General features: G+C 41.8%; 1 protein-coding gene across 3 annotated transcripts; it reads left to right on the top strand.

The window, feature by feature from the left end:
- Positions 1-20,004: 20,004 nt before the first annotated feature.
- On the top strand, positions 20,005-24,606 carry MAGEA10 (MAGE family member A10). Of its 3 annotated transcripts, XM_054472829.1 has the most exons (5): positions 20,005-20,059; positions 21,567-21,665; positions 22,457-22,547; positions 22,703-22,776; positions 22,852-24,606. In XM_054472829.1, the coding sequence occupies exon 5, from the start codon at positions 22,917-22,919 to the stop codon at positions 23,940-23,942; it is 1,026 nt and encodes a 341-aa protein (XP_054328804.1). In that variant the 5' UTR covers positions 20,005-20,059; positions 21,567-21,665; positions 22,457-22,547; positions 22,703-22,776; positions 22,852-22,916; the 3' UTR covers positions 23,943-24,606. The 3 variants fall into 3 exon arrangements, with proteins under 3 accessions (XP_054328804.1, XP_054328802.1, XP_054328803.1); XM_054472827.1 differs by lacking the exon at positions 20,005-20,059 and having other exon boundaries at positions 21,529-21,665; XM_054472828.1 differs by lacking the exons at positions 20,005-20,059; positions 21,567-21,665 and adding an exon at positions 22,039-22,312.
- The last annotated feature ends 2,683 nt before the right edge of the window (positions 24,607-27,289 follow it).

Below are 27,289 nucleotides of genomic sequence, written 5' to 3'. Positions count from 1 at the left end.
GGAAACCAATACACTTCCCCTCATCTTTATTCCTTTCCAAGATTTTAACCACTGGAAAATAACTAAGGCTCACCAATCAAATGTAAGTTTCAGTGCTGGTTTATTAATTTGGGTAAACATTTAAAAGTCCTATAATACAAGGTTTCTCTTCAAATTCTGTTTGAAACTGGCTTGGAGTGGCAGGATGTTCATCCTACAAATGTCTACTGCTCATAGAGCCCTATGCAAGGTTCTAGGAACATAGTAGAGAACAAAACAGACCAGCACTGGCACAGAGGGCAGTTTTCAATAACACGCAACAAAAACGGGGTACCTGAACCACAGGTGTCCAATCCTTAGATTTGCATGTTTAGAAAAACCTAGTTCTAGCTCAGTGATTTTTAGTGATTTTTGCCAGCAATGTTGTTTTCCTCATGGGTGAACTAAGAGCACCCTGTAGACAGAACCAGGAAGGACTGAATTGCCTGGGAAGACCATGTGTGGACAGGGAGAAACCACACAAGTTGAGAGCTTGATAAGTGTTAGGGCAAAAGGACAAGGCCCAGAGCATTTAGAATATTGGTCAAAGCCACAGAGGCAGCTCTGGACTGCAGAGCAATGATGCCTAACAGGCAATGCCTCACTAGGAGAAAGTCAAGGGATTGAGGGTCTGAATATTTGAGGCTGTGCTTGATCCCTGAGTGTGCTCTGTCCCTGTCCTTGCTCCCGGGCCCATCATGCTATAACTGTCACAGTGCTGATAACAATGTGTTAGCTAGCTATCTGCCACAGGACCATGAGCTCCTTCTGGGTAGGGGGAGGGGGCAACGGCTGATTTCTGTACATATCAGGTTATTGCAAGTTCCAGGCACAGAATTGTCAATGTTTTTTTGACTCTGGAAGGAGAGGGGAAGAGATTCACAGAGACTCTAAGCCACAGTGTAAGTTACAGATTAACCTGAGAGTAGGGAAGGGAGGGAGTGATGAAAGGAGCATCCTTTTTGACCTCTTTCTCTGTTACTAATGAAGATGCCAGACTTCCAAGCTTCTTCATTATTGACCTTTTCATTCTCCCACCCACCTCCTTGAGGGATTAACAACTAAATAAAACTCACTTGAAAGATGTCTTCAGTGAGCAGTCAGGGAGGGAAATCCCAGCAGCTATGGGGTTGTAAGAGCAGGGGGCAGCTGCATTTAAGGTCGTGTCAGTGGGTTTGGGGAACAGCCCCTGAACTCTGGATTCTGGGCAGGATGCCCACTTCTTATGGAATCACTTAAGGCCTAAGATTCCCACTTTACAGCAGACCCAGGGACCAAGAAGACATAGGCCTGCGGAGTAGTGTCTCAGCAAAGCCTCTGTGAAATTTTGGTACATGAAGGACCCTGAGTTTGCCAACAGTCACATTGTATCAATTGGGAAAGAGAAGCACATATTTCCACATCAGAGAAAGAGATTCCTAGGGAAGATAGAACTGGTACGTTACTTGCCTTGGTTCCCAGGAACACTAAACTGAAGCCAGTGACTGCTTCATTTTATGACATCCACTCAATGTATTATAGTTATTCACATATGAACAACATTTTTGTATCAACTTTCCTCTGACGTAAACACACAAATATAATTTTTGAGCAGAATGAATTTTTAAATTATCTTTTATATGGTGTATAAATCCACAAATCAGACCAAGGCTATTGCATTAATGATTCTTCGTCATCAAGCAGAGAATAAAGACAGCAAGAAAAAAGCCATTCAATGCCCCCACCCACTCACTGTGATTTCCCTGTCACTTGCCTCCGTGGATCTAATGCTTCACGGCTAGCAGAAGTTTCACTTTTATCCTGGGGGTTCAAGCTAGGAAGAGTGCACTCAGAACAAGGGTCAAAGGATGTAATTTGAAACCAAGAAAAAAGAGTGGTGCAACCTTGTCCAGGAGCTGTGTGAAAACATCTTCATCTTATAGTGATGCCCCAGTCACTTGTACGTCAGGAGTTCAGTGCTCCTTCTCAGGCTGCCCACTGAAGCTATCTTTCAAGAGGATTTCATTTAGCTGTCAATCATCTGAGGGGATGGGAGAAATGAAAATGGAAAAGGAGGCTTGGGATACTGGAACCAGTGAAGAGAAAGATCAAGGAGGATGACACGTTCTTCTCTCTCTCCTTTCAAAATTATCTAGATATATCCTTTTCCTTCTATTTGAAAAGCTGGAAGCTCAAGATAAAACTTGAGCTGAAGTTCTCAAACTGTGGTTCTTTGCCCTTTGTGCCCCTTTGCTCCCACTCTTTGAGATTAACAGAGGGAAATAGTATTTCATGTATAGAAAACAACATTTGCAATGGTTCAGAGGCTCAAAGTGCAAGTAGCTGTTGAGGAACTACTAGGAATCAAGTGTAGCTCAAAAGGATAGTACTGGGAGAGGGCAGAGGACATAGTGCAGAAGCACATGATAGAGATGTGGGTATAGAGATGTGGGTGCAGAGATAAGTACAAGGCAGTCATGCAGAGCTGTGTAGGCCAGGGTCAGGAGTTTGAACTTTATCTGAAGATCAATGAGGACCCACTGAGAAACATTACGTAGGAGAATGTTATGACCAGATGAGATTTAAAATGATCTCTTTGCTGCTGGTAGAACAGAATGACAAGGAGTAGGACTGGTTGCAGGGAGGCCATGTAGGAGGCCAGGAAATGCGTTCAGGCAGTAGTTAGTGTTCTAGTCCAGCCTTTCTAACACCCTTTTTAAAGAACACTTAAAAAATACAATGTACAAAAAATACAATGTACAAAATTTGGTAACTAAATATGGGAATATAGAAGATGAAAGGATATAGCTTGATAATCAGGTTTCTAGCTTGGATGTCTGAATGGATGGCTGTGTTATTTGTTAATTATGGTTTGGTGTTGAGAGTTCAGGATCTCTTGAGTTTAGTTTGGCGACATCCAATTAGAGATGTTCAGGAGGAAGTTGGATATTATGGAACGGAGGCTAGGAGAAAGATCTGAATCAGAGATAAGTATTTAGAAGTAATCAGGAGATCAATTATAATTAAACTTAGCCAGAAAGAAATCCGTAGTAATCCCAGATAGATCACTTTTAAGTTGCAGGTAAATTTTAGATGGACGGGCGGGAAATACAGGGGAAACTGTCTGATGAATTCTATTTTATTTGGAAATATGAGAGTGAAAGTATATGCTGAGAGTGAAAGAAAAGTGGTTTGAAGAGAGTAGAGAAGATTTAAGGTAGTCAAAGTAGAGACCAGGCATTCAAAGAGCCAGTTGAACTTGCAGACTATGAATATTCATTGAAGTCAATCTGCTTATTGGTAAGATTTTCTCTAGCAGCCAGTGTTCATTAGACTAAGAAAATGAGGTCAATAGGAGAATGGCTTGTTAGATAAGTGAGGACAATGGGGAAAATAAGTTCTCAGCCCTGGGACTGATACAGAGTAAGATAATGAGTAGATGAACGAATGAACTAATAATGAATGTAAGGGACTCTGTGAGTCCACCTAGAAAAAAGTGAGACTCAGTCAAAGCAATTCTTGTTTCACAACCATATGTAGGCTCAACACCATGGAGAGAGGGTCTTTCTCAATTTCCACAGACATCCTAAAAGAAGGAGGTGAAGCCCCCAGGGGTTCATCCCACATTAGCATTGGAATTTATCACTGCCCTGAACCCTATTCCAGGATCTTGCTCAATGCAGGCCATGGAGCACTGATAAGCTTTGGAGCCTGCACTGTAGGAAGAGATAGAGACACCTACTGTATCCTCTTGGAAACCCCTGCTCCCTGTTCCCACACACCACTTGGCCTGGCCAGTCCTCATGGGGCTAGGAGTGTTTGCTCTTTGGAGTCCCATTAGAGAAGCCTCTGAGGAGGGAACTGTCCCTCTATAAGTCTCATTCTCCAAGAGGGTGGGATTTGCTGCTCTGAGCAGGCCTAGGACACACGCCAAATCTTTGCTGCAGAGGCTCTGAGCACTCCAAATCTGAGGCATAAAGACAGTATTTCACAGAAGAACAGCCTTCCTTTTACTGACTTCTTATTCCAATGTAACTTTTGGTAAGGATTATAGACATAAATGATTGCAACAGAATTGTCAATAGTAAATGTTATTGCTATGGTTTAAAAACACAAAACAAACAAATAATTGCATTAGTGGGTGGAAATGATAATTTTAGTGGCCTAAAATGATGATATTAGGCCAGATCATTTTTTCTGCTTTGGTAACTGTAGAATGCAAAGATAATAACTACAACATTACAGGGGGCATGAAGATTGGGCAGAACCAAAACTGAGTCATCATTGTGAAAACCTCACTTCCCACTCAAACTGTCATTGCCTCCACATAGACTGAAAGCAAATGTCATAAGTCAGCGCATCTCTCATTGTGAAGTGCCTGTGAATCCCCTGAGGGATCTTGTTAAAATGCAGATTCTAACTCAGAGGGTCTGGGTCCAGCCAGAGACACTGCATTTCCACAAGCTCCCAGGTGGTGTTACTGGCACTGGTCCGTGTGCCTGAGGAGAAACGTCCAGTCAGCGCCCCATCCCTGGGACGCTGGTACATAAAGGTCACAGTAAAGATCACAACACTAGCTCAGAGTTGGGATCCCCAGGGCCAGATCTATAGCCTCTCTCTTCCCTTACAGAGTACTGAATCCCAGAGGCCTGAGTCAGGCAGATGGAGATCAAAGTAACAGTTCCATTACTGATAAAATCTCATCCATGTAACAAAAAACCACTCACAACCCCAAAAGCGATTAAAATAATTTTTTTTCAAATCTCAATGGGAGGCCTTGGTTTAGTCAGGCAGCCACAGTAAGCCTGCCAGTGGGTCCGTCCTCCTCCCCCAAATTCAGCAGAATGAGCCCACCCAGAATGAGTGCAGCTGGTCAACCCCCAGGGGCTTTTGGCTTTCCTCTGAGGGCAAGACCCCTTTCCCTTGGAGGACAGTGGACCATACAAGTAGGCTAGGTGAGGCGAGTAGGCCTCAGAACAGAGATAGAGGAGGGGGTTGCACCAGCGGGAAGGATCTGTTCGGTGCCTCCTGTTAAGCTAGCCAACCTTGGGGAGCACAGATGGAAAAGAGGAGGAAAGTGGCCATGAGAATCACCTCTGAAGTCCCTGGACATGTTACCATGAAGCCTAGGACCTGGAGGGACTCACTTGCCCCAACCTAGTTTGAATGTGTAATGTGAGCCACGTGCCTTGTGGTGGGTTTGGGAGGTGTGAGAGCCACGTGGCTTGTGGCAGGCTTGGGAGGTGTCAGCCTTCTTGCTGCTGTCCCCCTCCCCAGGTCTCCCCTTCCCCCCCTTCAGTGTAATCACCTCACAGTGGCCAGAGTGGCCTGTCAATCAAATCAGATTATGTCATGCCTCTGCTCAAGACCTTCCAGTGGCTTCCAAGCACAGGTACAATGAAGTCTTCATCCCTCACTGAAGCCTGTAAAGCCTGGCATAGTCTGGCCCTTGCTCACTGCACCTCAGCTACCCGGTCTGCTCAGCTCACCTCAGGTCTCTTCTCACATGTCACTCCCTCACACTGCCAAGTGCACACTCTCAAAAATATCCCTGCCTTCACCCCCTTGATTCCAACTCTCATTTCTTGATGGCACCTAGTATTGTCTGAAATTACGTTTTTATGACTGTTTTTTACTATAATTTTCTTCCTCTTCTACTGCATACACTCCCACACCCATACACACACTAAAAAGCAAGCTTCCTCAGGACAAGGACTTAATCTTCATTTTCACCACAGCAGTTCCTTTTAGAAGAGTGCCCAACACATAGTAAACTCTCAGAAATATTTGTGAATGAGCAAACCCTCACACAACTCTGTCAGATAGGTATTATTTTATCTCCATTTTTCACATGAGGAAACAAAGACACAGGGAGTTGAAGCAATATGCACAAGTGCACCTGCCCTTCTTCCAGGCTCTTCACTGCCCTTTTTATTTATTTATTTTTTTTTAAATAGCTTTCCAACTGCCACCTCCTGGAGAGGTGGCATTTCTCAATTGATAATGCCCAGCATCCATTTCTCCCTTCCTTCTTTCTAACAGAACCTTAAGTTTATGATTCCACTCCTTCCACATCGATCATATATATGTTGGGCAAAATTAATCCTTTTTGTACCTTGGACAGACTTGATTAATCTGAGGTAATCCATCCCCCTTTGTCTCATATTTAGTTCAGAAATAGAAACGAAAATGTGGCTAAGGGATTCTGGGAGAATTCTCACTCATTCTTTTGACAGAATTTCCAACAGTGATCCTCTTCTCCAGAATGCAAATGAGAAAACCAGTAACTCCATTCAGTAGTGTAAACTGTCTTATAATCCAAGAGAAACCAGCCATGGTATGAAATGTATGGACAACAAAATGGAAAGAACTTGAGTCCCTGATGACATCAGTAAACCACTGGATCAACCAGCCCTAAAGCCCACCCTATCTCAGGTCTCTGTTATGTGATTCAATGCTTCCTTACTGTTTGAGCTAGCTTAAGTTAATTTTTCATTTTATTTGAAGACAAATACATAGCAAATGATATATAACAACCTTATCTCTACTCCTTCCTAAAGGAAGAGGGTGACAGGGAGACAGAATGTGAAATACCATCCACCAGACTCTGACTCATTCCTGACCCTTCAACTTGGCTCCCCTAACTGTGTTTCCATCATCCAGACTTAAACCGTATGACAAAAACTATACCCCTTAAACTTCTTGAACCCTACAGTCATCGAAAGCGGATCTAAATAGGATAAAGAATGGTCAAAATCTCTCCCACTTTACACGTCCACCAACTACTGTCTTAGGGAACTTCACTTTCAAGATGTTTAATAGCTCTCTTCCTTCCCATAAACCCACTGAAGTATTGTGAAAGGAACATAAAAATATGAATAATCTCATAGCAGCATTAGAAATCCTTAAAGTGCACCATAAATGTCTACAACATGGAGCAAATTTTAGAAAGTAAGTTTACATGTGATAAAATTAATGGTGGATCTTAACAGGACTGAATAAACTAAAGCTCCACATAGGTGACAAAAAGACTTCTGAACACGGGAAAACCTAAAGATTAGAAGCAGCTATGTCTGAGAGTGGAAAAATGCCATAGAGTCATCAGAGTAAAGTGTTCAGGAGCAGCTTTTTTTGTGTCAGTCTGCTCTCAAGGCAGCTGAATATGTCACATTTTTTCAGTTAAAGCTGTGCGTCTGCTGTGGGAGACTACCAGAAGGGATATTAGGACTAGAGTGGGGAAAGTGAGACAGCACTGCAAGTATCTTCAAACTGCCTCGAGGACAAACTGCCTCGAGGAGTACAAAGCATGCTTGCTCCCAACAGGAACATAGCCAGCATTTTGTACTCAGAATCTTGAATCAATGTAGGAAATAGGGAATTTTACTTATGTTGAGGTAATATACACAGCTATTAATATTGATCAGTCTAGACCAGTGATTCTGCACTTTTTGTCTGCGCGTGTAATCACTCAGATAGCTTTAAAATACTGACATTAAGTAGTTGTTACCTTTGGAATGGTATTAACTGGGAAAGGGCAAGAGGGAGTTTTCCTGGGTGCTAGAAATGGTCTATATCAGGGATCATCAAACTACAGCTCACTGGCCAAACAGTACACACCACCTGTTTTGGTAAAGTTCTATTGGAATACGGACATCCTTACTCGTTTACATATTTCCCACGGCTGCTTTTGCACTACAATAGAGTTGAGTAGTTTCAACAGAGACTGGCTGGACCACAAAGCCAAAAATATTTGGTTCTTTGCAGAAAAAGTTTTCTGACCCTTGATCTATATCTTTATCTTAGTCATGGTGCATTGTGTACGTATGCATATGTATATATGCAAAGATTGAACTGTACACTTACAATTTTTATGCTATATTGTGTGTAAATTTCACCCTACCAAAAAATGTAAATAAAAATAAAGAAATTCAAGTGCTTGGGTAACACCTGCAGATATTCTCACTTAATTGTTCTCTGGTATGGTCTGCACATCAGCACTTGTAAAAGCTCCCAGGGTAATTCTAAGGAGAAAACTCATCACAACACTAGCTTCCATGATCACATAGCAGGATAAAAGAATGTAGGAAATTGTACACTGGCTTTTAAAACTTTCATCTTTGGGTGAAATATATAACTTTGGCTCACATTTCTTTGGCAAAAACCACATGGCCACATCTAACTTCAAGAGGCGGGGAAGAGAAATATACCATGTACTTGATACGATAACTGGAATATTTGGTAGATAGCACTGATTGCTACCCTGGTCCTTTCTTGTCATTGAATATTTTGTTTGTTCTCCTTTCATCATGCAGAACACATCTATCACCCTACTCCCGTGAGAGTAATCAAAAAGTCCCATTCCATCACTCTTTCCCTCTCAAAACCTAGAATCTCTGAGTCATGTTTGAAAATTTCTTTATCTTTTCTGGAGATGGCCCCTCTTTGTCAAGAGTTATGAACAAAACACAAAGTTGTTTGCCCCCTCATATGTAACATTCAGTGGTGAAATAGGGAAAGGATAATCACAATAAACAATCTCTTCTAGAGAGAAGAATGGGAATCAAATCAGCCACTGGTTAATAGCAATTCTGACACAGAAAGAGTCCCCTGCCTAGTGGCTGGAAACGTTCCTTGATTAAGCCCTAATTCTATGGTTCCTGGAAAGTAATCTCCAGTCACTTTTTCTCTGTGGATGTTGTCTCTGTCTCAAAGGGTTTTCTTCCTTTTTCTGTCACCCTCCTTGACCACATCTGGATTGAGCACTGGGAATCCCCAGTATATATTTGGAGCCCAAGAGTCAGTTTAAGTGCCACACAGTCACAGTTAATTTAGCCCAAGGTTGTTATCTATTTAGTTTGACTCAGCTCCAAATGCCATTAACTACACCCACAATTCATTTTGAAACACAATTTGCATATTCACTGTATTTATTTGCTTTCTCCTTGTCATGTCTCTCACAATTTAACTGTGGATATCAGGCTTCTATGGGAGAGCTATACCCTAAGTTAATTTTTCCTAAACCATTTTGTCCAATAAAACAGATTTAGTGGCCGGGCGCGGTGGTTCACATCTGTAATCCCAGCACTTTGGGAGGCTGAGGCGGGCGGATTGCCTGAAGTAAGGAGTTCGAGACCAGACTGGCCAACATGGCGAAACCCCGTCTCTACTAAAAATACAAAAAAAAAAAAAAAATTAGCCTGGTGTGGTGGCATGCGCCTATATTCCCAGCTACTAGGGAGGCTGAGGCAGGGGAATTGCTTGAACCTAGGAGGTGGAGGTTGCAGTGAGCTGAGATCACACCATTGCACTCCAGCCTGGGCAACAGAGCGAGACTCTGTCAAAAAAAAATTACTGCAGCAATGGCCCTAATTTGGTCTTTCCTTTGAGACAATACAGTCCATTCAGAGATTTTTACAATGATCAAATGGCCACAGCCTTGATCTAATCCTTGCTTGGAGGCTGAATTTTAATAAACTGTCACCAAAACCCTCCTATGTTCTATGTTTTGTCTTTTACTCACTGGGGCTGAGAAGCAATTACCTCTTCCAAGCCTGCAAGTTCTCAGATTTCTGGACTTTATGTTCAATTTAATCATTGTTTGCCAACCAGCCAATTCTTTTCTGATCTCAGCTCTTTCTTGTAATACCTTATCATATTCACTCAACAGTAACTAACACACAGTACCAACATTCTTTATTCCAGTCTCTTCCTCTAGAGCTACACATTGGTTAGGCAGATAATCTGCCTTACAAATTAATGCAGCCAGCAGTTTCAGCAAATATTTAAGCACTACGAAGCCTGGATCACCATTCTTCCAGCCTCTGACAACAGCTTAATACCCATTATCTGGTACCTCAGCAAATGCACATATATATTATTATTAATGTTACTGTTATTGTTATTATTTTTGTTACGGAAATACCCACCTATAGGTACTGATTCCTGTTTCAGCCTGGATAGGTTACATTACACCGTAATATTAAACAATTGAAAAATATCAGTGGCTTGAAACAACAAAATATTTATATTTATTAAAAAAATTTATTTTTTATACTGCCTGTTCAATGATAAGGCAGCAGGAGAGCTCTGCTTATTGTAATTACCAAAGGAACAGACTTAAAGAGGTTCAGACCAATGTGGGTTTGCACAATCATTATTGCAGATGGAAGAGAATGTGGCAAATTGTGTATTCCTCTTAAAGTTACTTCATGAAAATAATGTTATCTCTTATCAAATCTTCCTAGCCAATACATGTCATATGGCCACATGTCACTTCAAGGAGATGGGTGTACAGTCTGCCATGCGCCCAGAAGGAAAACCAAAAACATTTGGACAATAGCAATAATGATTTACCAGGATAAACCTGGACATATTTTAGATCAGTTTTCAAACTTCGTGGATAAAGGTAAAATACTACAGTTTTCTACAAAGAAGGAAGAGATTACCATTAAAAATGTGAATCTCAGTGTTACAGACTTCTCAGGCACAATGCAAGTTGTTAGAAAGAGTGGAGTGACATCTATAAACTGCTGAGGGAAAAAGATTTTTAAACTAGAGTTCCCTAATCAGAAAAAGTATCAACAAAGTATGAAGGCATAATAAAAGCCTTCTCAGGGATACAGGGACTCAGGAAATAGACAATATGTGCAGTATCACGGAAAGAATTATTCTAAGACATATTTTGGGAAAAGGAGAATATAAAATCCAAGCAAAATATAAGAGATAGTGAAGAGCAAAAAATAAATATTATAGTTTACAATAAATAGTTTTTATAATAAGGCTATAAAATTTAACAAAATTTTTATGTAATGGTTTATAAAACAGAAATGAGATATTATTGAAATAATGATTTGAAATATTCAGTTGAGATCAACGAAACCCCAAAAATATGGGAAGAGTATGAAATAAACAAAAGCTTCCTAAGAATCTTGTTTGAGGAATATGCTAAACTTGGATTAATATTCTTTGTTGATGGGAGATTATAGGTTTAAATATACTTGTTAGAAGTTTTAAGTCAACAATTTGCTGAATGGAAATAAATAGAACTTTCAAAATAATAGATTATGATGGAGAGAAAAATACAATGCTCTATATCTAGCAAACATGAGGGAAGAATAAATTTGTCTTAGTTTTTTTGTGCTGCTGTAACAAAATACTACAGACTAGGCAATTTATAAAGACTAGAAATGTATTTCTTACAGTTCTTAAGGCTGGGAAATCCAGGATCAAAAGTGTCAGCTGGTTGTGTATCTGGTGAGGGCCTTCTTACTGAATCCTGACATGGAGGAAGGTACAGAGGGCAAAGAAAAGGAAATGAACACGTGTCTTCACACAGCAGAAGAGCAGAAGAGCACATAAGGGCCACTCTCTCAAGTCCTTCAATAAGAGCCTAATCCCATCCATGAAAACTCTGCCCTCATGACTTAATCACTTCTTAATGCCTATCAATCACTTTGGTGATTAAGTTTCAACATGAACTTTGGGGGACACATTCAGACCATAGCAAAAACAGAAAAATAAATTATAAAAATAATTATAAAAATAAAAATATAGAACCTAAGGTAAATATAAAAATTAAAACTAAGTGACAAAAATTACACCTAGGGAGTTCCACTTCTTGCATTGACAACATGAGGAGCTCCATGGATTCACTCCCCAGTGAAACTGGTAACAATTATTTTTAAAGCAATTTAAAATATCTGGAAATGACCTAAGGGCATATAGCAAATGAAGAAAAACATATTCAAGAAAATCTGACATTTGGTAACAACAGTGAGAGTCTGTGGCATCTGAACCATGACCCACTCCCTTGCTCTTCCTTATCACAGTGTGAAGGAAACTAAATTCCAGATGGGTGTAGCCAAGAACATAGGGCACCCTCTCTTCCAGGTTCAAGAGTATGGTATCTTCCTGGGAGGGGCTGAACTTTGTTAAAAATGTAAACTGAGGCACAATAAAATGTTAATGAGTTTATCTGAGCAAAAAATAGTTCATGAATTGGGTAGCTCTAAACCAGAAGCAGTTCAGGAGCTCCACTGAAGGATCACAATGGGGAGGCTTTTAAAAGATGGACACAGAAGGAAAGCTAAGAAAACATTTGATTAGTAGCCAATAGACAGTTGTCTTACCTGGCTTATCCCACTGGAAAGTTCTTAATTATATAACTATAAGTTTGTTTGCTACTTCCGATTGGTTGACCTTAAGTTATGTTTCTCTTCACTATAGGCATTTACAAGAAACAGCAAGGCTTTTGTTGTCACTTATGAGGCCTAACTGCTTTTGTCTGTTCAGGAATTATTCAGGCCTGGTCTCCATTTTAACTTTCTTTTACAACATCAACATTTCTGATCCCATCCTAGGCTACCTGTTGCAGAGCCTAAGTTCCAGGACATGCAATTGAGAAGTGGAGGTTCCCTCATGGGACAGAAACAGCTGAGAGAAGGAGAGAGAGAGAGAGAGAGAGAGAGAGAGAGAGAGAGAGAAACTTCTTTTGCTTGGGAGAAAGTAAGGGAAGAGAACAAAAGTTTCTGCCTGGTAATCCAGAGAGTTCTTCCAGATCTTATCCAAGACGACCAAGTCAGTACGTCTAAGAGTATGCAGGAGCCACAGTATTACTAGGCTTGGGGTATCCCATAATGCAGACACAACTGTGGTGACCAAAAAGTTAGATTATAACACCCAAGTTCCTTTCAAATACCTGGAAAGACTTCCAAATAAGGATGGATGCAAGTAAGCCCAAATTGTGAAGACTACATAGAAGAAAAGAGAGAAGAAACAAATAGACAAAATAAGATTGAACAAAGGCCTAAATGTAAAAGATAAATTATAAAAATCTTGGAAGAAACAACAGAGAAAATCAATAACCCCAAATCTAGTTATCTGGATAGATCAACAAAATTAACAATCTTCTAGTGAGGCTAGTCAAGAAAAAAATAGAAGACGCAAATTACAAACATCAGAAATGAAAAAGTGATCATCTTTACCAAGGCCATGGACATTAACAGGATAATGAAAGAATATTATGACAACTCTAGGTCTACAAATTTGGTAAATTAGATAAAATTACCTTAAATGATACACACTACAAAACCTCACACAAAGATAGAAAGATAACCTGAATAAACATATCTGCAAAATAAACTGAGTCAATAATTAATATATTTCCCAAATAGAAATTACTAGGCCCAGATGGCTTCACTGCTGAATTCTACCAAACGTTTAAATAATGCTTAATAGCAATCTACACTCTCTTCCAGAAAATAGAAGCAGACGGAACACTCCTAACTCATTCTGTGAGACCACTCCATAACACCAAAACCAGTTAAAGATATACAAAAAAGCAAAACTACAGACCAATATCTCTTATGAACATAGATCCAAAAATCTTCAACAAAATAGAAGCAAATCAAATCCAACAATGTATGAAAATAATTATACATCAGGACCAAGTGAGACTTATTACAGGTATGCAAGGCTGGTCCAACATTCAGAAATCAATTAATGTAACTCATGATGTCAACAGGCTAAAGAAAAACTACTGTATTATTATATCAATGTATGCAGAATATTCATTTGATAAAATCCAACACACATTCATGATAAAAATAATCTCAGCAAATGTGGAATCGAAGGGGACATCCTCTACTTAATAAAGTGCATCTACAAAAGCCCTATAGGTAGTATTATACTTAAGGATTTTGAGAAACCAGGGAAAAAAGCAAGTATGTCTCCTCTGACAACTTCTATTCAACATCATATTGGAAGTATTAGCTAGTACATTAAGACACGAAATTGAAATAAAACATGTGCTTCGGGGGAAGAAAAAAAACTATGCCTCTCTTTGTCCACTGAAGAAATGTTTGTCTGTGTAGAAAATGTCATAGAATTCATAACAACAACAAACACAAGACAACTTTTAAACCAAAAGGTGATTATAACAAGGTCATAGGAAACGAGATTAATGTAAAAAATAAATTGCTTTGTCAAATACTGTCAATAAACAATTAAAATTTTAAATTAAAAACATCATTTATAATAGTTCCCCCCAAACAAAATACCTATGTGTAAATCTTCAAAATACGTATAGGCTGTGTATATGGAAACAACAAAGCACTGATAAAAGAAATCAAAGAAAAAATAAATGGAAAGTTATTCTGCATTCATGGGTTGGAGACAGAAAATTGTTAGTATGTCAGTTTTTCCCAATATGTTCTGTACGTACAATATGATTCCAATCAAATTCTCATCAAGGCATTTTCTAGATATCAACAAACTACTCTATATTTTATACAGATAAGAGTATCTTAGCATAGGCAATACAATATAGAAGAACAACAAAGTCAGAGGACTCACATTACTTAATTTCAAGACTTACTGTAAAGTTATAGTAATCAAGACAGTGTGGAATTGGTGAAAGAATAAAAACATAGGTAAATAGAATAGTGTCCAGAAATAGAACCACACCCATAGAGTCAATTTATTTCTGATAAAGGTGCAAATGCAATTTCATGAAGAAAGTTAATTTTTAAAATAAAACATAAAATGAATCCAGACAAAACCTTAGACCTTTCACTAAAAACTAATCCAAAATAGCTTTTAGACCTAAGCGTAAAATGCAGAAACTATATAAAATCTCTAGGAGAAGGCAGGAGAAGATCTATATGACCTTGGATTTAGTGATGAGTTTTCAGATTCATGAAAGACAAATTGGTAAAGTTAAGTATTGTTTTAAAAATGTGTGCACTCTGTGAAAAACATTGTAAAGAGAATGAAAAGAAAATCCACAGAGAGAAAATAGTTGCAAAACACCTACCAAATAAGGCACTTGTATGCAAAATACAAAAAACTTAAAACTCAACAATTGAAAACCAGAAAACTCATTTAACTGGGCAAAGGTTCGAAGCAGACGCATCACCAAAGAAGATAGGTAAAAAATGAGCATAGGAAAAGATACTGAATATTATTTGTTATTATGTAGTTTCAAATTAACTAACAATAAATACTACTACACACCTACTAGAATGTATAAAATTTAAAAAATACAAGTCCAATTGCTAGAAAGAATGCAAAGCAGGAACTCTCATTCATTGCTGGTTGAAATGCAAAATAGTACAGCCACTTTTGAAGATAGTTTGTCACTTTCTTAAAAACACTGAACATAGTCTCACCTTAGATCCAGCAAGCACGCTCCTGGTTTATTTTCCTAACTGATTTGAGAACATATGTTCACACAAATCCCCATACATAAATGTTTATAGATGCTTATTTGGTAATCACCCCCAAGTGGAATATGTCCTTTAATGGATGAATAGATAAACAAACTGTGACACAGCCTTACAATGACATATTATTCTTAAATAAAAAAGAATGACCTACAAGATATGTAAAGACATTAAAAATATTAAATGCATATTGTCACATGAAAGTAACCAGTTGGGAAAGGCTACAGAGTGTATGACTCCATTTATATGACATTTTGGAAAGGGAGAGAATTATAGAAACAATAAACATACATAGAAAAGTGTAAAAATGTTAAGCACAGGAGATTTATTAGGGCAGTGAAACTATTTTTATGATACTGTAATGGTTCATACATGACAGTATGTGTCAAAAATCATAAAACTTTATAGCACAAAGAGTGAATCTTAATGTATAACAATTAAAGAAATAATTTAAGAGATCAAAAAATTCCAGGATGAAATGTAGAATATAGCAAAGCATTCTAACTGTATTAAAAATGTATGAAACAATCTCACTGAAGGGCATGATGGGAATTTGCTGCCTTAAGTAACTTGGAAATGAATGTTGTAAAGCTAAGGTCAAAAGGAACTGTATGTAAGTGCTGTACTAGAGTTAGTAAAGTTGTTTCCCACAGGAGTACAGATTAATAATTCTGAAAACAGTATACATGTGTATTGGAATTGAACAATTAACTGAATGGATTGACAGATGACAGGAGATGAATTTCTCATTGTTAGAATGGGACATCACAGGTAAGCAAGGGGAGGAGGCTAGAATAATCTTTGTTGTAATGGATTAGAGTTGGAGACGTCAGCATAAAGTCATGTTCAGTTTAATATAATTACAGATGGTTACATATACAAATATTTATAGGTGTGTGTAGATACACATACATATTTCATTGCTCTGTGAACTGAGAAAACCTATAAGTTACAACTCACCCATTAGCAACAAGCCCACCTAGCACTAAGATGCGAGTTTCTAAAACCATCATCTAGTAAAAATAATTAGGGCTCCTTGGAGAAATGGCTGATTCTGAGACTGGGGCATGAAATACAGTTGCCCCTCTGTGGATTCCACATCCATGGATTTAAAAATCTGAAGATCAAAAATATGCAAAATAAACTGGATCTGTTCATAACATGTACAGACTTTTATTTTCTTGTTCTTATGCCCTAAACAATACAGAGTAACAACTTTTCTTACATTGCATTTACATCATATTAGGTATTATAAGTAATCTAGAGATAACTTAAAGTATATGAAAGGATGTGCACAGGTTGTATGCAAATGTTATACCATTTTGTATAAGAGATTGAGCATCCACAAATTTTGGTGTTCATGGGAGGTCCTTTTAAAAAAAGTTTTGTGGGTACAAAGTAAATGTATATTTTATGGGGTACTTGAGATGTTCTGATACAATGGAAGTTCCTGAAACCAATCCCCCAGGGATACTGAGGGAGAACTGCATATAAAATGAGCCTGGAGCATTTTGTAGTGTCAGAAAGTAAGGTCTGAAAAACTTCTTAAGGGACACCACAAGTGCTGCATTGAGCAAAATCCATACTATGGGAAACTAGACAAAATACAAGACCGGTTTATTTTTTTGTTTTGTCTTGTTTTAAGTTGCAAGGAAAAAAAGATTAATAGTCAGAGAAATTATAGATTTAAAAAGACTAAGCGATATAACCAATAATTGCACTGATTAGATCATATTTAAACACTGATTCAAAGAAACTAATTTTTAAAGTATATGTCTGCCAGGTAAATATGGAAATTATCTGGGCATTTGATGATTACTCATTTAAATTGTTAGGAAATATAATTACATTGAATTTATGTTTCACAAAAGAGTTCTCATCTTTTATAAAAGCATATGAAATAATTAGAAACAAAATGATATGATGTCTGGGATATGCCTCAAATCATTACGGTAGCAAGAGATGGAAGTAGGTAAGAGTAAAATTAGAACCAGATTGGACAATGTATTGAAAATTGTTGATGCTAAGTGGCTGGTATATTGGTTAATTATACTATTCTCTTTAGTGTTGTATATGTTTTGAATATCTGTAATAAAAACTTTTTATTGTAAATATCATGCCATTAAATTTGAAATCCTAAGTGAAATTGATCACTTACAGGTTTAATCAAACAATACAAACTGAAACTGTACAGTATTCAAAACTCAAGCCACTGCCAAATGTTCCAGGATAAGGCAGTTTGGGAGGCCAGTTATACCAAATGATCATGGAGAAACAAATTACCATCTTATGTAAACTCTTCCAAAGCATACAAAAAGATGGGTAATTATTCAACTCATTTTGCCAGGCCAGCACTCTTTGATTCAAATACCAGATGAGAACAACCAGCGAAAAGAATGCTTGAGCCAAGCTCTCTCACATAGCAGCAAATATTCTAAATAATTTAATAGCATATTCAACATAGCAGTATATTAACTGAACAAACAAGCTCTGTCCAAGGAATAAAAATTATGATTTAACATTAGAAAATGCTTTTAATTGTAATTCCCTGTAAACAAATTAGAGGAGAAAAAACACTTGATTATGTCAATGGCTACATAAAAAGCATTTCAAAGAAGTTTAACACCAGATAATGGTAAAAAAAAAAAAAAAAAAGGAAAAAGTAAACTAACACTAGAATAGAACTTGCATTACCTAAAATCTATAGCAAACGCACTTAAATGTGAAATGTTATAAGAATTTCCATAAAAGCCAGGAACAAGACAAAAATGTATGCTACCTTCTCTATTGTTCAAAACTGCACTGAAACACATAGCCAGAGCTATGGGTATCAAAATAAATAAGATGCATGAATTTTGAAAAGAGAGATGTTTGGAGACAATGTTATCTTTAAAGAATAGTCAAAGGAATAAGCATGTGGAATATTTAAATGAATAAAAGACCTCAGAAGAAAAATGTTTTATGGAAGCTCATTATAGCAAAATCAAGAAACTGGTCATAAAAAAACAGTAAATAGAACATACAATGGAAAATATCCCCTTAAAAACAGCAAAAAACTCCTAAAATTACCTTAAAGATAATCCTAACAAAAATGAGCAGGATCTTACTGGAGTCAACTGTAAAAGTTTGCTGATAGATTCAGGTGAAAGAAGTCCCAAATAAATAAAGCATTATACCATATCCATTAATGGAGAACAGAATATTTTAAAGGCGTGAATTTTCCTTAAATTATTTACAGAATTAGTGCCTTACCTTTAGGCCAAAATGAGCACCAAGTTCATATTGCTGACTTACACTCCAGAATCAATCCTGGAGGAGAGAAGGGAAAAAACATTATCAACACTCAACAAATTCTACACAGCAAAAAATGATAGAACCCTAAGTAGACTGCAGAATGTTGAACTGGACCTTGTGTTTGGAGTAGGGGGAGTGGAGGACAACAGTGCATTTCAGGAGGTCCGCAACCTGCATAGAGGGCAAATAAGAGGATGAGTAGGAAGAAATATTTGAATTTCTGGCCCTGCTTTATTGCACAATCTGAGGCAGCACTTCACACCACGATGCCAGTAGCTCTGGAGTGATATCAGGACAGCAGGAAAGATGGGGTTGATTGAGGGAGTATGACTCTGGAGTCTATGCTGCTAACCACCTAAAACCACCATAGTGACGACTGGTCTTAGTTAATTCTCTGCTACAAGTTAATAATTCTTTATATTAAATTTTCTTGTTCAGAAAAAAAGAGAAAAATTATTATAATAGAATATAAAGAATGGACTAGAAATAGAATAAGCAGTGAACCACACAGCGTAAGGTAGGTATTCTTTCATGAAATGTTATATATGTATACAATATACACTTGGCAGACATTTAAAATATCTATTTTTACTAGGAATGAGGGTTAGAAAACCAGACATCACTGCATTGGACTATAAAATGTCAGCTAAACTGAAAACAGCAGGACCTCCCCACACCCCGATGCTCAGCCTCTTTCTTGTAGAAAATATACCCTTTAGGACAAAAAGTTTGCCAAGTCTACTTGTGGCTTGGGAAGAGCCCCGCTGGGAAGGTGTGCGTCTTCTCCCATGGGTCATTACAATCACGGGTGTTGCAGCTCCCCAGGGACCATCTGGCCTGGGACCCCCACCCATGCTCTGCAAGGGATGCAGCTGGGCAAATGATCACAGGTGACAGAAACTGAGCGTCTCCCACCCATCACTTCATCAAAGAAACAAGAGCCAGGAGGAAGACCCTCCTGAGTGAGGACCGAGGGTCCACCCACCCCTCACAAAAGGGCCACAGAATCCAGGTGAGCCCCTCCTGTCAGCCCTGGAAGACCCTGGCAATGTTGTCACCCCGACCACAACCCTCCCCTCACTGCCACCTCGGAAGACTCCGAGTCAAGAGACCTGGTTTAAAGGGAGAAGACATCCTCAGCACAAAACAGGGGTCCAGGCTTTTCCAGGCATCAAGGTCGAGACACTGAGGGATGACTGAAAGACCCCACCCCCACCCCCACCACGACCCACAGCCCCAAGATCCCCGTCCCAGTCCCCGCCTCCATGCCCCTCCCCACACTCATCTTCACCACTACCCCTGCCCCAACCCCATCCTCACCCCTACCCCACCCCACCCGGACTCCCACCCTCACCCCCACCCCAACTCCCACCCCAATTCCGGCAGAATCCACTCCGCCCCTGCTGTCAACCCAGGGAAGCCCCGGGGGCCGGATGTGACGCCACTAACTTACGCCTCGGGGATCAGAGAGAAGCGAGGCTCTCGTTCTGAGGGACAGGCTTGAGATCGGCTGAAGAGAGCGGGCCCAGGCTCTGTAAGGAGGCAAGGTGAGAGGCTGAGGGAGGACTGAAGACGCCCCCAACCCAGATAGAAAACCCTAAATAATACAGCGCTGCCTCTGCTGCCAGCTCTGGACCACCTGAGGGCAAACTTCTCAGGCTGGGCTGTCACCCCCCCCCCACCCCCGCCCCCACTCTCTCCCGCCGCTTAAGCCGCAGGGGACTCTGGGAGTCAGAGCTTGGAGTGACCAGGGCCGGGCTGGTTCGGCGGGAGCCGCGCCTAGGTTCTGCCAGCATCGATGTCGGGACGCTCAGGGAGGGCTCTGCCCCTGATGTCGGCCCTGGGAAGCCCTGGTCATGGCGACCAGGAATGCAAATTCTGACGTCCGCATCTGGGGCTGACGTAGGGAAGGGGATATTGGTACCAAGAATGCGGCTTCAGGGGAGCAGAGGGAGGGCCCAGGCCCTGCTGGGAAATGAGGGAGGCATGAAGGGATCCCAGGACAAGGTGCCCACCCCACCTCTGTCTCAGACCGAGACGTCTCTTCACTCGGCCTCAGGAATCCAAGGGACGGTGACTCAGGTCTGCGGCGGGGTGTGGTAGAGGAGAGCAACCCAGCCAAGAGTCAAGGGGAGGAAGAGGAGAAAGGACTCAAGGGACCCTGGAGTCCAGATCAGTGGGGACCTCAGCCCTGGGCGGTTTCAGGCACGGTGGCCCATGTGATATGTCTTTGCTGTGCCTTTGGGGTGTCAATGAGGAGAGGGCTATGGTCTGAGGAGTGGAGCCTCAGGTCAGCAGAGGGAGGAGTCCCAGAGCCCTGAGGGAGGACTCAGCAGATCCCCGCATCTCAGAACTAGGAAATCTGTCCCTCTTATCAGCTCTGGAACCCCAGGCAGGACTGTGAGGAAGGGAAGTGGCCCCCACTTTCTCACCGGGGATCCCAGGGAGATGGTGGCCTTGGCGTGCAAGACCCATACACGGTTCAGCAGGAGGGAAAGGGCTGGGCCCTGTCGGGAGTAAATCTGAATACCTGGAGGACACCCAAATAAGGGAAGTCCCCATCTTGTCTCCCTCCCCCGCCCCCCCCCCCCCCCCCCCCCCGGCAAATCAAATCTGCTCCTTCTGTCAGCTTTGGGAATCCCATGCAGGTGTGATCGTGTGGTGCCCCTCCCCCACTTCTGCCTGCCGGGTCTCAGGGAGGTGAGGACCTTGGTCTGAGGGTTGCTAAGAAGTTATCACAGGGTTCCACACTTGGTCAACAGAGGGAGGAGTCCCAGAATCTGCAGGACCCAAGGGGTGCCCCCTTAGTGAGGACTGGACGTACCTGCAGCCCAGAAAGAGGGGATGTCACAGAGTCTGGCTGTCCCCTGGTCTTAGCTCTGAGGGGACCTGATCAGGATTGGCACTAAGTGGCAAGCTCAATTTTACCACAGGCAGGAGGATAAGGAACCCTCAGGGAAATGGAGTTTTGGTGTAAAGGGGAGATATCAGCCCTGGACACCCCACAGGGATGACAGGATGTGGCTCCTTCTTACTTTTGTTTTGGGATCTCAGGGAGGTGAGAACCTTGCTCTCAGAGGGTGACTCAAGTCAACACAGGGAGCCCCTCTTTTCTACAGACACAGTGGGTCGCAGGATCTGACAAGAGTCCAGGTAAGGAACCTGAGGGAAATTTGAGGGTACCCCCAGCCCATAACACAGATGGGGTCCCCACAGAAATCTGCCATGACCCTACTGTCACTCTGGAGAACCCAGTCAGGGCTGTCCACTGAATCTCCCTGTCTTTTATACAAGGATCACTGGTCTCTGGGAGGGAGAGGTGTTGGTCTAAGGGAGCTGCACTCGGGTCAGCAGAGGGAGGGTCCCAGACCCTGCCAGGAGTCAAGGTGAGGACTGAGGGGACACCATTCTCCAAACGCACAGGACTCAGCCCCACCCTGCCCCTTCTGTCAGCCACGGGAATTCACGGGGAACTATGGGTAGATGGACTCCCCTCACTTCCTCTTTCCATGTCTCCTGGAGATAGGACCTTGGTTTAAGGAAGTGGCCTCAGGTCAACAAAGGGAGGGTCCCAGGTCGTATCAGGCATCAAGAAGAGGACCAAGCAGGCTCCTCACCCCAGTACACATGGACCCAGCTGAATATGGCCACCTCTTGCTGTCTTTTCTGGAGGACCTCCGCAGTTGTGGCCAGATATGGGTCCCCTCATGTCTTCTATTTCGTATCAGGGATGTAAGCTTTTGACCTGAGAGTTTCTTAGACCAGCAAAGGAGCAGGGTCCAGGCTTTTCCAGGAGAAAGGTGAGAGCCACATGTGAGCACAGAGGCTCCCCACCCCAGGGTAGTGGGGAACTCACAGAGTCTAGCCCACCCTCCTGACAACACTGGGAGGCTGGGGCTGTGCTTGCAGCCTGAACCCTGAGGGCCCCTCAATTCCTCTTTCAGGAGCTCCAGGGACTGTGAGGTGAGGCCTTGGTCTAAGGCAGTGTTTTCAGCTCACAGAGCAGAAAGGGCCCAGACAGTGCCAGAAGTGAAGGTGAGGTGCATGGCTTGAATGTGTACCAAGGGCCCCACCTGCTCCAGGACAAAGTGGGCCCCACTGCATCAGCTCCACCTACCCTACTGTCAGTCCTGGAGCCTTGGCCTCTGCCGGCTGCATCCTGAGGAGCCATCTCTCACTTCCTTCTTCAGGTTCTCAGGGGACAGGGAGACCAAGAGGTCAAGAGCTGTGGCACACCACAGAGCAGCACTGAAGGAGAAGACCTGTAAGTTGGCCTTTGTTAGAACCTCCAGGGTGTGGTTCTCAGCTGTGGCCACTTACACCCTCCCTCTCTCCCCAGGCCTGTGGGTCCCCATCGCCCAACTCCTGCCCACACTCCCACCTGCTACCCTGATCAGAGTCATCATGCCTCGAGCTCCAAAGCGTCAGCGCTGCATGCCTGAAGAAGATCTTCAATCCCAAAGTGAGACACAGGACCTCGAGGGTGCACAGGCTCCCCTGGCTGTGGAGGAGGATGCTTCATCATCCACTTCCACCAGCTCCTCTTTTCCATCCTCTTTTCCCTCCTCCTCCTCTTCCTCCTCCTCCTCCTGCTATCCTCTAATACCAAGCACCCCAGAGGAGGTTTCTGCTGATGATGAGACACCAAATCCTCCCCAGAGTGCTCAGATAGCCTGCTCCTCCCCCTCGGTCGTTGCTTCCCTTCCATTAGATCAATCTGATGAGGGCCCCAGCAGCCAAAAGGAGGAGAGTCCAAGCACCCTACAGGCCCTGCCAGACAATGAGTCTCTACCCAGAAGCGAGATAGATGAAAAGGTGACTGATTTGGTGCAGTTCCTGCTCTTCAAGTATCAAACGAAGGAGCCGATCACAAAGGCAGAAATACTGGAGAGTGTCATAAAAAATTATGAAGACCACTTCCCTTTGTTGTTTAGTGAAGCCTCTGAGTGCATGCTGTTGGTCTTTGGCATCGATGTAAAGGAAGTGGACCCCACTGGCCACTCCTTTGTCCTTGTCACCTCCCTGGGCCTCACCTATGATGGGATGCTGAGTGATGTCCAGAGCATGCCCAAGACTGGCATTCTCATACTTATCCTAAGCATAATCTTCATAGAGGGCTACTGCACCCCTGAGGAGGTCATCTGGGAAGCACTGAATATGATGGGGCTGTATGATGGGATGGAGCACCTCATTTATGGGGAGCCCAGGAAGCTGCTCACCCAAGACTGGGTGCAGGAAAACTACCTGGAGTACCGGCAGGTGCCTGGCAGTGATCCTGCACGGTATGAGTTTCTGTGGGGTCCAAGGGCTCATGCTGAAATTAGGAAGATGAGTCTTCTGAAATTTTTGGCCAAGGTAAATGGGAGTGATCCAAGATCCTTCCCACTGTGGTATGAGGAGGCTTTGAAAGATGAGGAAGAGAGAGCCTAGGACAGAATTGCCACCACAGATGATACTACTGCCATGGCCAGTGCAAGTTCTAGTGCCACAGGCAGCTTCTCCTACCCTGAATAAAGTAAGACAGATTCTTCACTGTGTTTTAAAAGGCAAGTCAAATACCACATGGTTTCACTCATATGTGGAATCTAAAAAAAAAAAAAAAAAAAAAAAGTTGGTATCATGGAAGTAGAGAGTAGAGCAGTAGTTACCAGAGATTGGGGAGAGGAAGGAGAAGAGGGGCTTGGAAGCGGTTAGCCAACATGAAAAATTACAATTAAATAGGAGGAATAAGTTCTAGTGTTCTATTGCACAGTAGGATGACTATAGTTAACATTAAGATATTGTATATTACAAAATAGCTAGAAGGAAGGCTTTTCAATATTGTCACCAAAAAGAAATGATAAATGCATGAGGTGATGGATACACTACCTGATTCGATCATTATACTACATATACATGAATCAGAACATCAAATTGTACCTCATAAATATCTACAATTACATGTCAGTTTTTGTTTTTTTTTGTTTTTTGTTTTTTTTTAATTTACGAAAACAAGTGAGAACGGAAATCAATGATGTATGTGGTGGAGGGCCAGGCTGAGGCTGAGGAAAATACGGTGCATAACATCTTTGTCTTACTGTTCTCTTTGGATAACTTGGGGACTTCTTTTCTTTTCTTCTTCGTATTTTATTTTCTTTTTCTTCTTCTTCTTCTTTTTTTTTTTTTTTTTAACAAAGTCTCACTCTGTTGCTCTGGCAGGAGTGCAGTGGCGCAGTCTCGGCTCACTGCAACTTCTGCCTCCCGGGTTCAAGCGATTCTCCTGCCTCAGTCTCCTGAGTAGCTGGGATTACAGGTGTGTGCCACCATACCCGGCTAATTTTTGTATTTTTTAGTAGAGACGGGGTTTCACCATGTTGACCAGGCTGGTCTCAAACTCCTGACCTCAGGTAATCTGCCCGCCTCAGCCTCCCAAAGTGCTAGGATAACAGGTGTGAGCCACTGCACCCAGCCTCTTCTTGGTATTTTAAAATGTTGTTATTTTTACTAGAATGTTTATGAGCTTCAGAATCTAAGGTCACATGTTTGTTTCTGTTTATGCAGTTTAAGAAACAGTTTTGCTATTTTGTAAAACAAATTGGGAACCCTTCCATCATATTTGTAATCTGTAATAACATGGAATTGGAATAGTAATTTTCTTGGAAATATGAAAAAAATAGTAAAATAGAGAAAATAATTTTAAGTGTTAGTATTTTTATTTCTTTATTATTTTTAGTTTATCATCCTGCAAAATTAAAAGTTATATGCCTGGATCTTGTTAAGTCGAAATTAAACTGTAATAAATGAAACCTTTGCTCACTGGTGCATTTTTTCCCCAAACAACCACTGAGCATCTGGTCTTTGGAAGGCCCTGGGTCTGTAGTGGAAATGTTAAGCCAGAACCACCTTTACCCATAGGTGGTAGAGTCTAGGGGCTGCAGTCAAGTAACAAGGTGGCAAGATGTCCTCTAAGACCTAGAAGAAAAGTAAGACAGGGGTGAGGGTACTGGGCTGTAGGTGAGAGTGGTCACGTACATCCTCTGAGCCAGGACTTTTGGGGCTTTGAGAAACTGCAGTTCCTTCTGGTGAAGATGAATCCAAAGAAGCTGGGTGGTGCCAGGGTCACAGCCTCACATAGTTGAGAGAGAAAATCCTGGGATGTAAAACTGCTCTGAGCAGTTCCTTCTGGGTGGTGGATGAGCAGAGAGGAGTCCACCTGGGGCAGGAATGGAAGGTGTTCTGCACTCTTGTCTCAGTGCAGTTGAACTCCTAATTAAATTAAAAAAATAACTAGGTGATAGACACCCATCATATGCAAGGGTCTCCTGAGAGATAAGGATCTCATAATAAATAAGCCTATGAATTGATGCCTAGAAGTTAGCTGACTCCATTAGAGAAACATTTTAATTGGGTTATTTTTAGTGTAATTTGAGCAACACTAAGCAAGGGCTAGATTTTGAGTGGTGATGAAATGAATGAAAATCATGATTTGGATGGAAAAGAACCTTGGAGAGAGGGAAGGAGTTGATACTTGACTCAAATTCCATGAACTTTGAGCAGCATCCGGCAGGGAGAAACTCCTGCACATGAAATGTTGAAAATATATCCTCTAAGAGGGAAAATTTACTGAGTTTTATTTATGAAGCAACATTTGTGACTGATTTGGGATTCCATGTTCCATTGAGCTGCGTATTCTGAGATGTACTGGATAACAATGACAAAAATTCCAGAGAAGACTGTGGTGGGATCTGAGGTCAAATAATATTAGAAATAACAGCCATCTGCCATTCATTAAACTTCTAACTACGCCAGGCCCTGAGCCAGGTTCTTAACTTATATCGCACACACTCTAATAGTCCTAATGGACAGGGCTTATCACGCCTGCTTCACAGATAAAGAACCCGAGGCTCACAGGACTTGGGCATTTCCCAGAATCACATGGCTAGTAAGGAACAGGGCTGGAATCAGACTCCTGGTCTGAATTCCTGTAGAGCCCATGCTGTTCCCACTCCTCCCAGCCTGAGGCCGACCTCTTGAATAGTACTTCATTTCTCTTCTCAGCACTGTATGATGTCTCTCAGATGACAAAAATAGGGACTCTGAGGCCAAGGTAGCAGTCGTAGGCCTAGAGGAGGTGACAATGAGAATCAAACACCATTTCAGGGTGGCCTGTGGACCTTATTAATTCAGGGATCTCCTGTGTCAATCCCCAGGGTTCCTTGAGAGCTGACTCTACCCAGGAGCTGGCATTTCTGTTCAGAGCCAGCACTTCCCCACATTACAGCACCCTTCTCCTGGTTGTCCCCAGTGTTCCCTCCTATCCAAATCTGGAACTTGGACTGCTGCTTAGCTTGTCACTGTGGTCTCTGCTAAAGGCTGTGCCCAGAACACAGTACAGAAGCCCAGAATCGCCTGTTCACCCTGTGACACAGAGCATGCCTACACCCTGCAGAAGTACTCTGAGTGTTCTGTCCCATTCCTGGAAATCTCTCTTATAGCAGATGTCTAAATATCAGTGCCCAAAGTCAAATTTATGTAGAAATTTATGTTGAAAGGGCCTTTCAACTTCTCCTCTGCTTTCAAAGGATTTAGTGAGGAGCCGGGAAAGGAGAGCAGACAGGACACCCTCAGCTGGCAAGGAGCATTAGGAGGATGCAGGGAAGAGCAATTACCAGCGTCCATGAGACAGACCACATGTGAAATCAAGTCCACAGAGCCCCAGGCAGGCTGCCACTCAGAGCTCTGAATCCAGATTTCAGCCCAGTGGGGGCAGAGACCTGAGGGAGAGAAGTGGGAAGTGG

The sequence above is a fragment of the Pongo pygmaeus genome, chromosome X, assembly GCF_028885625.2.
Source record: "Pongo pygmaeus isolate AG05252 chromosome X, NHGRI_mPonPyg2-v2.0_pri, whole genome shotgun sequence".
NCBI classification, from domain to species: Eukaryota; Metazoa; Chordata; class Mammalia; order Primates; family Hominidae; genus Pongo; species Pongo pygmaeus.
Note: the sequence above shows the minus strand (reverse complement) of the source record. Positions and strands in the feature narration are given on the sequence as shown.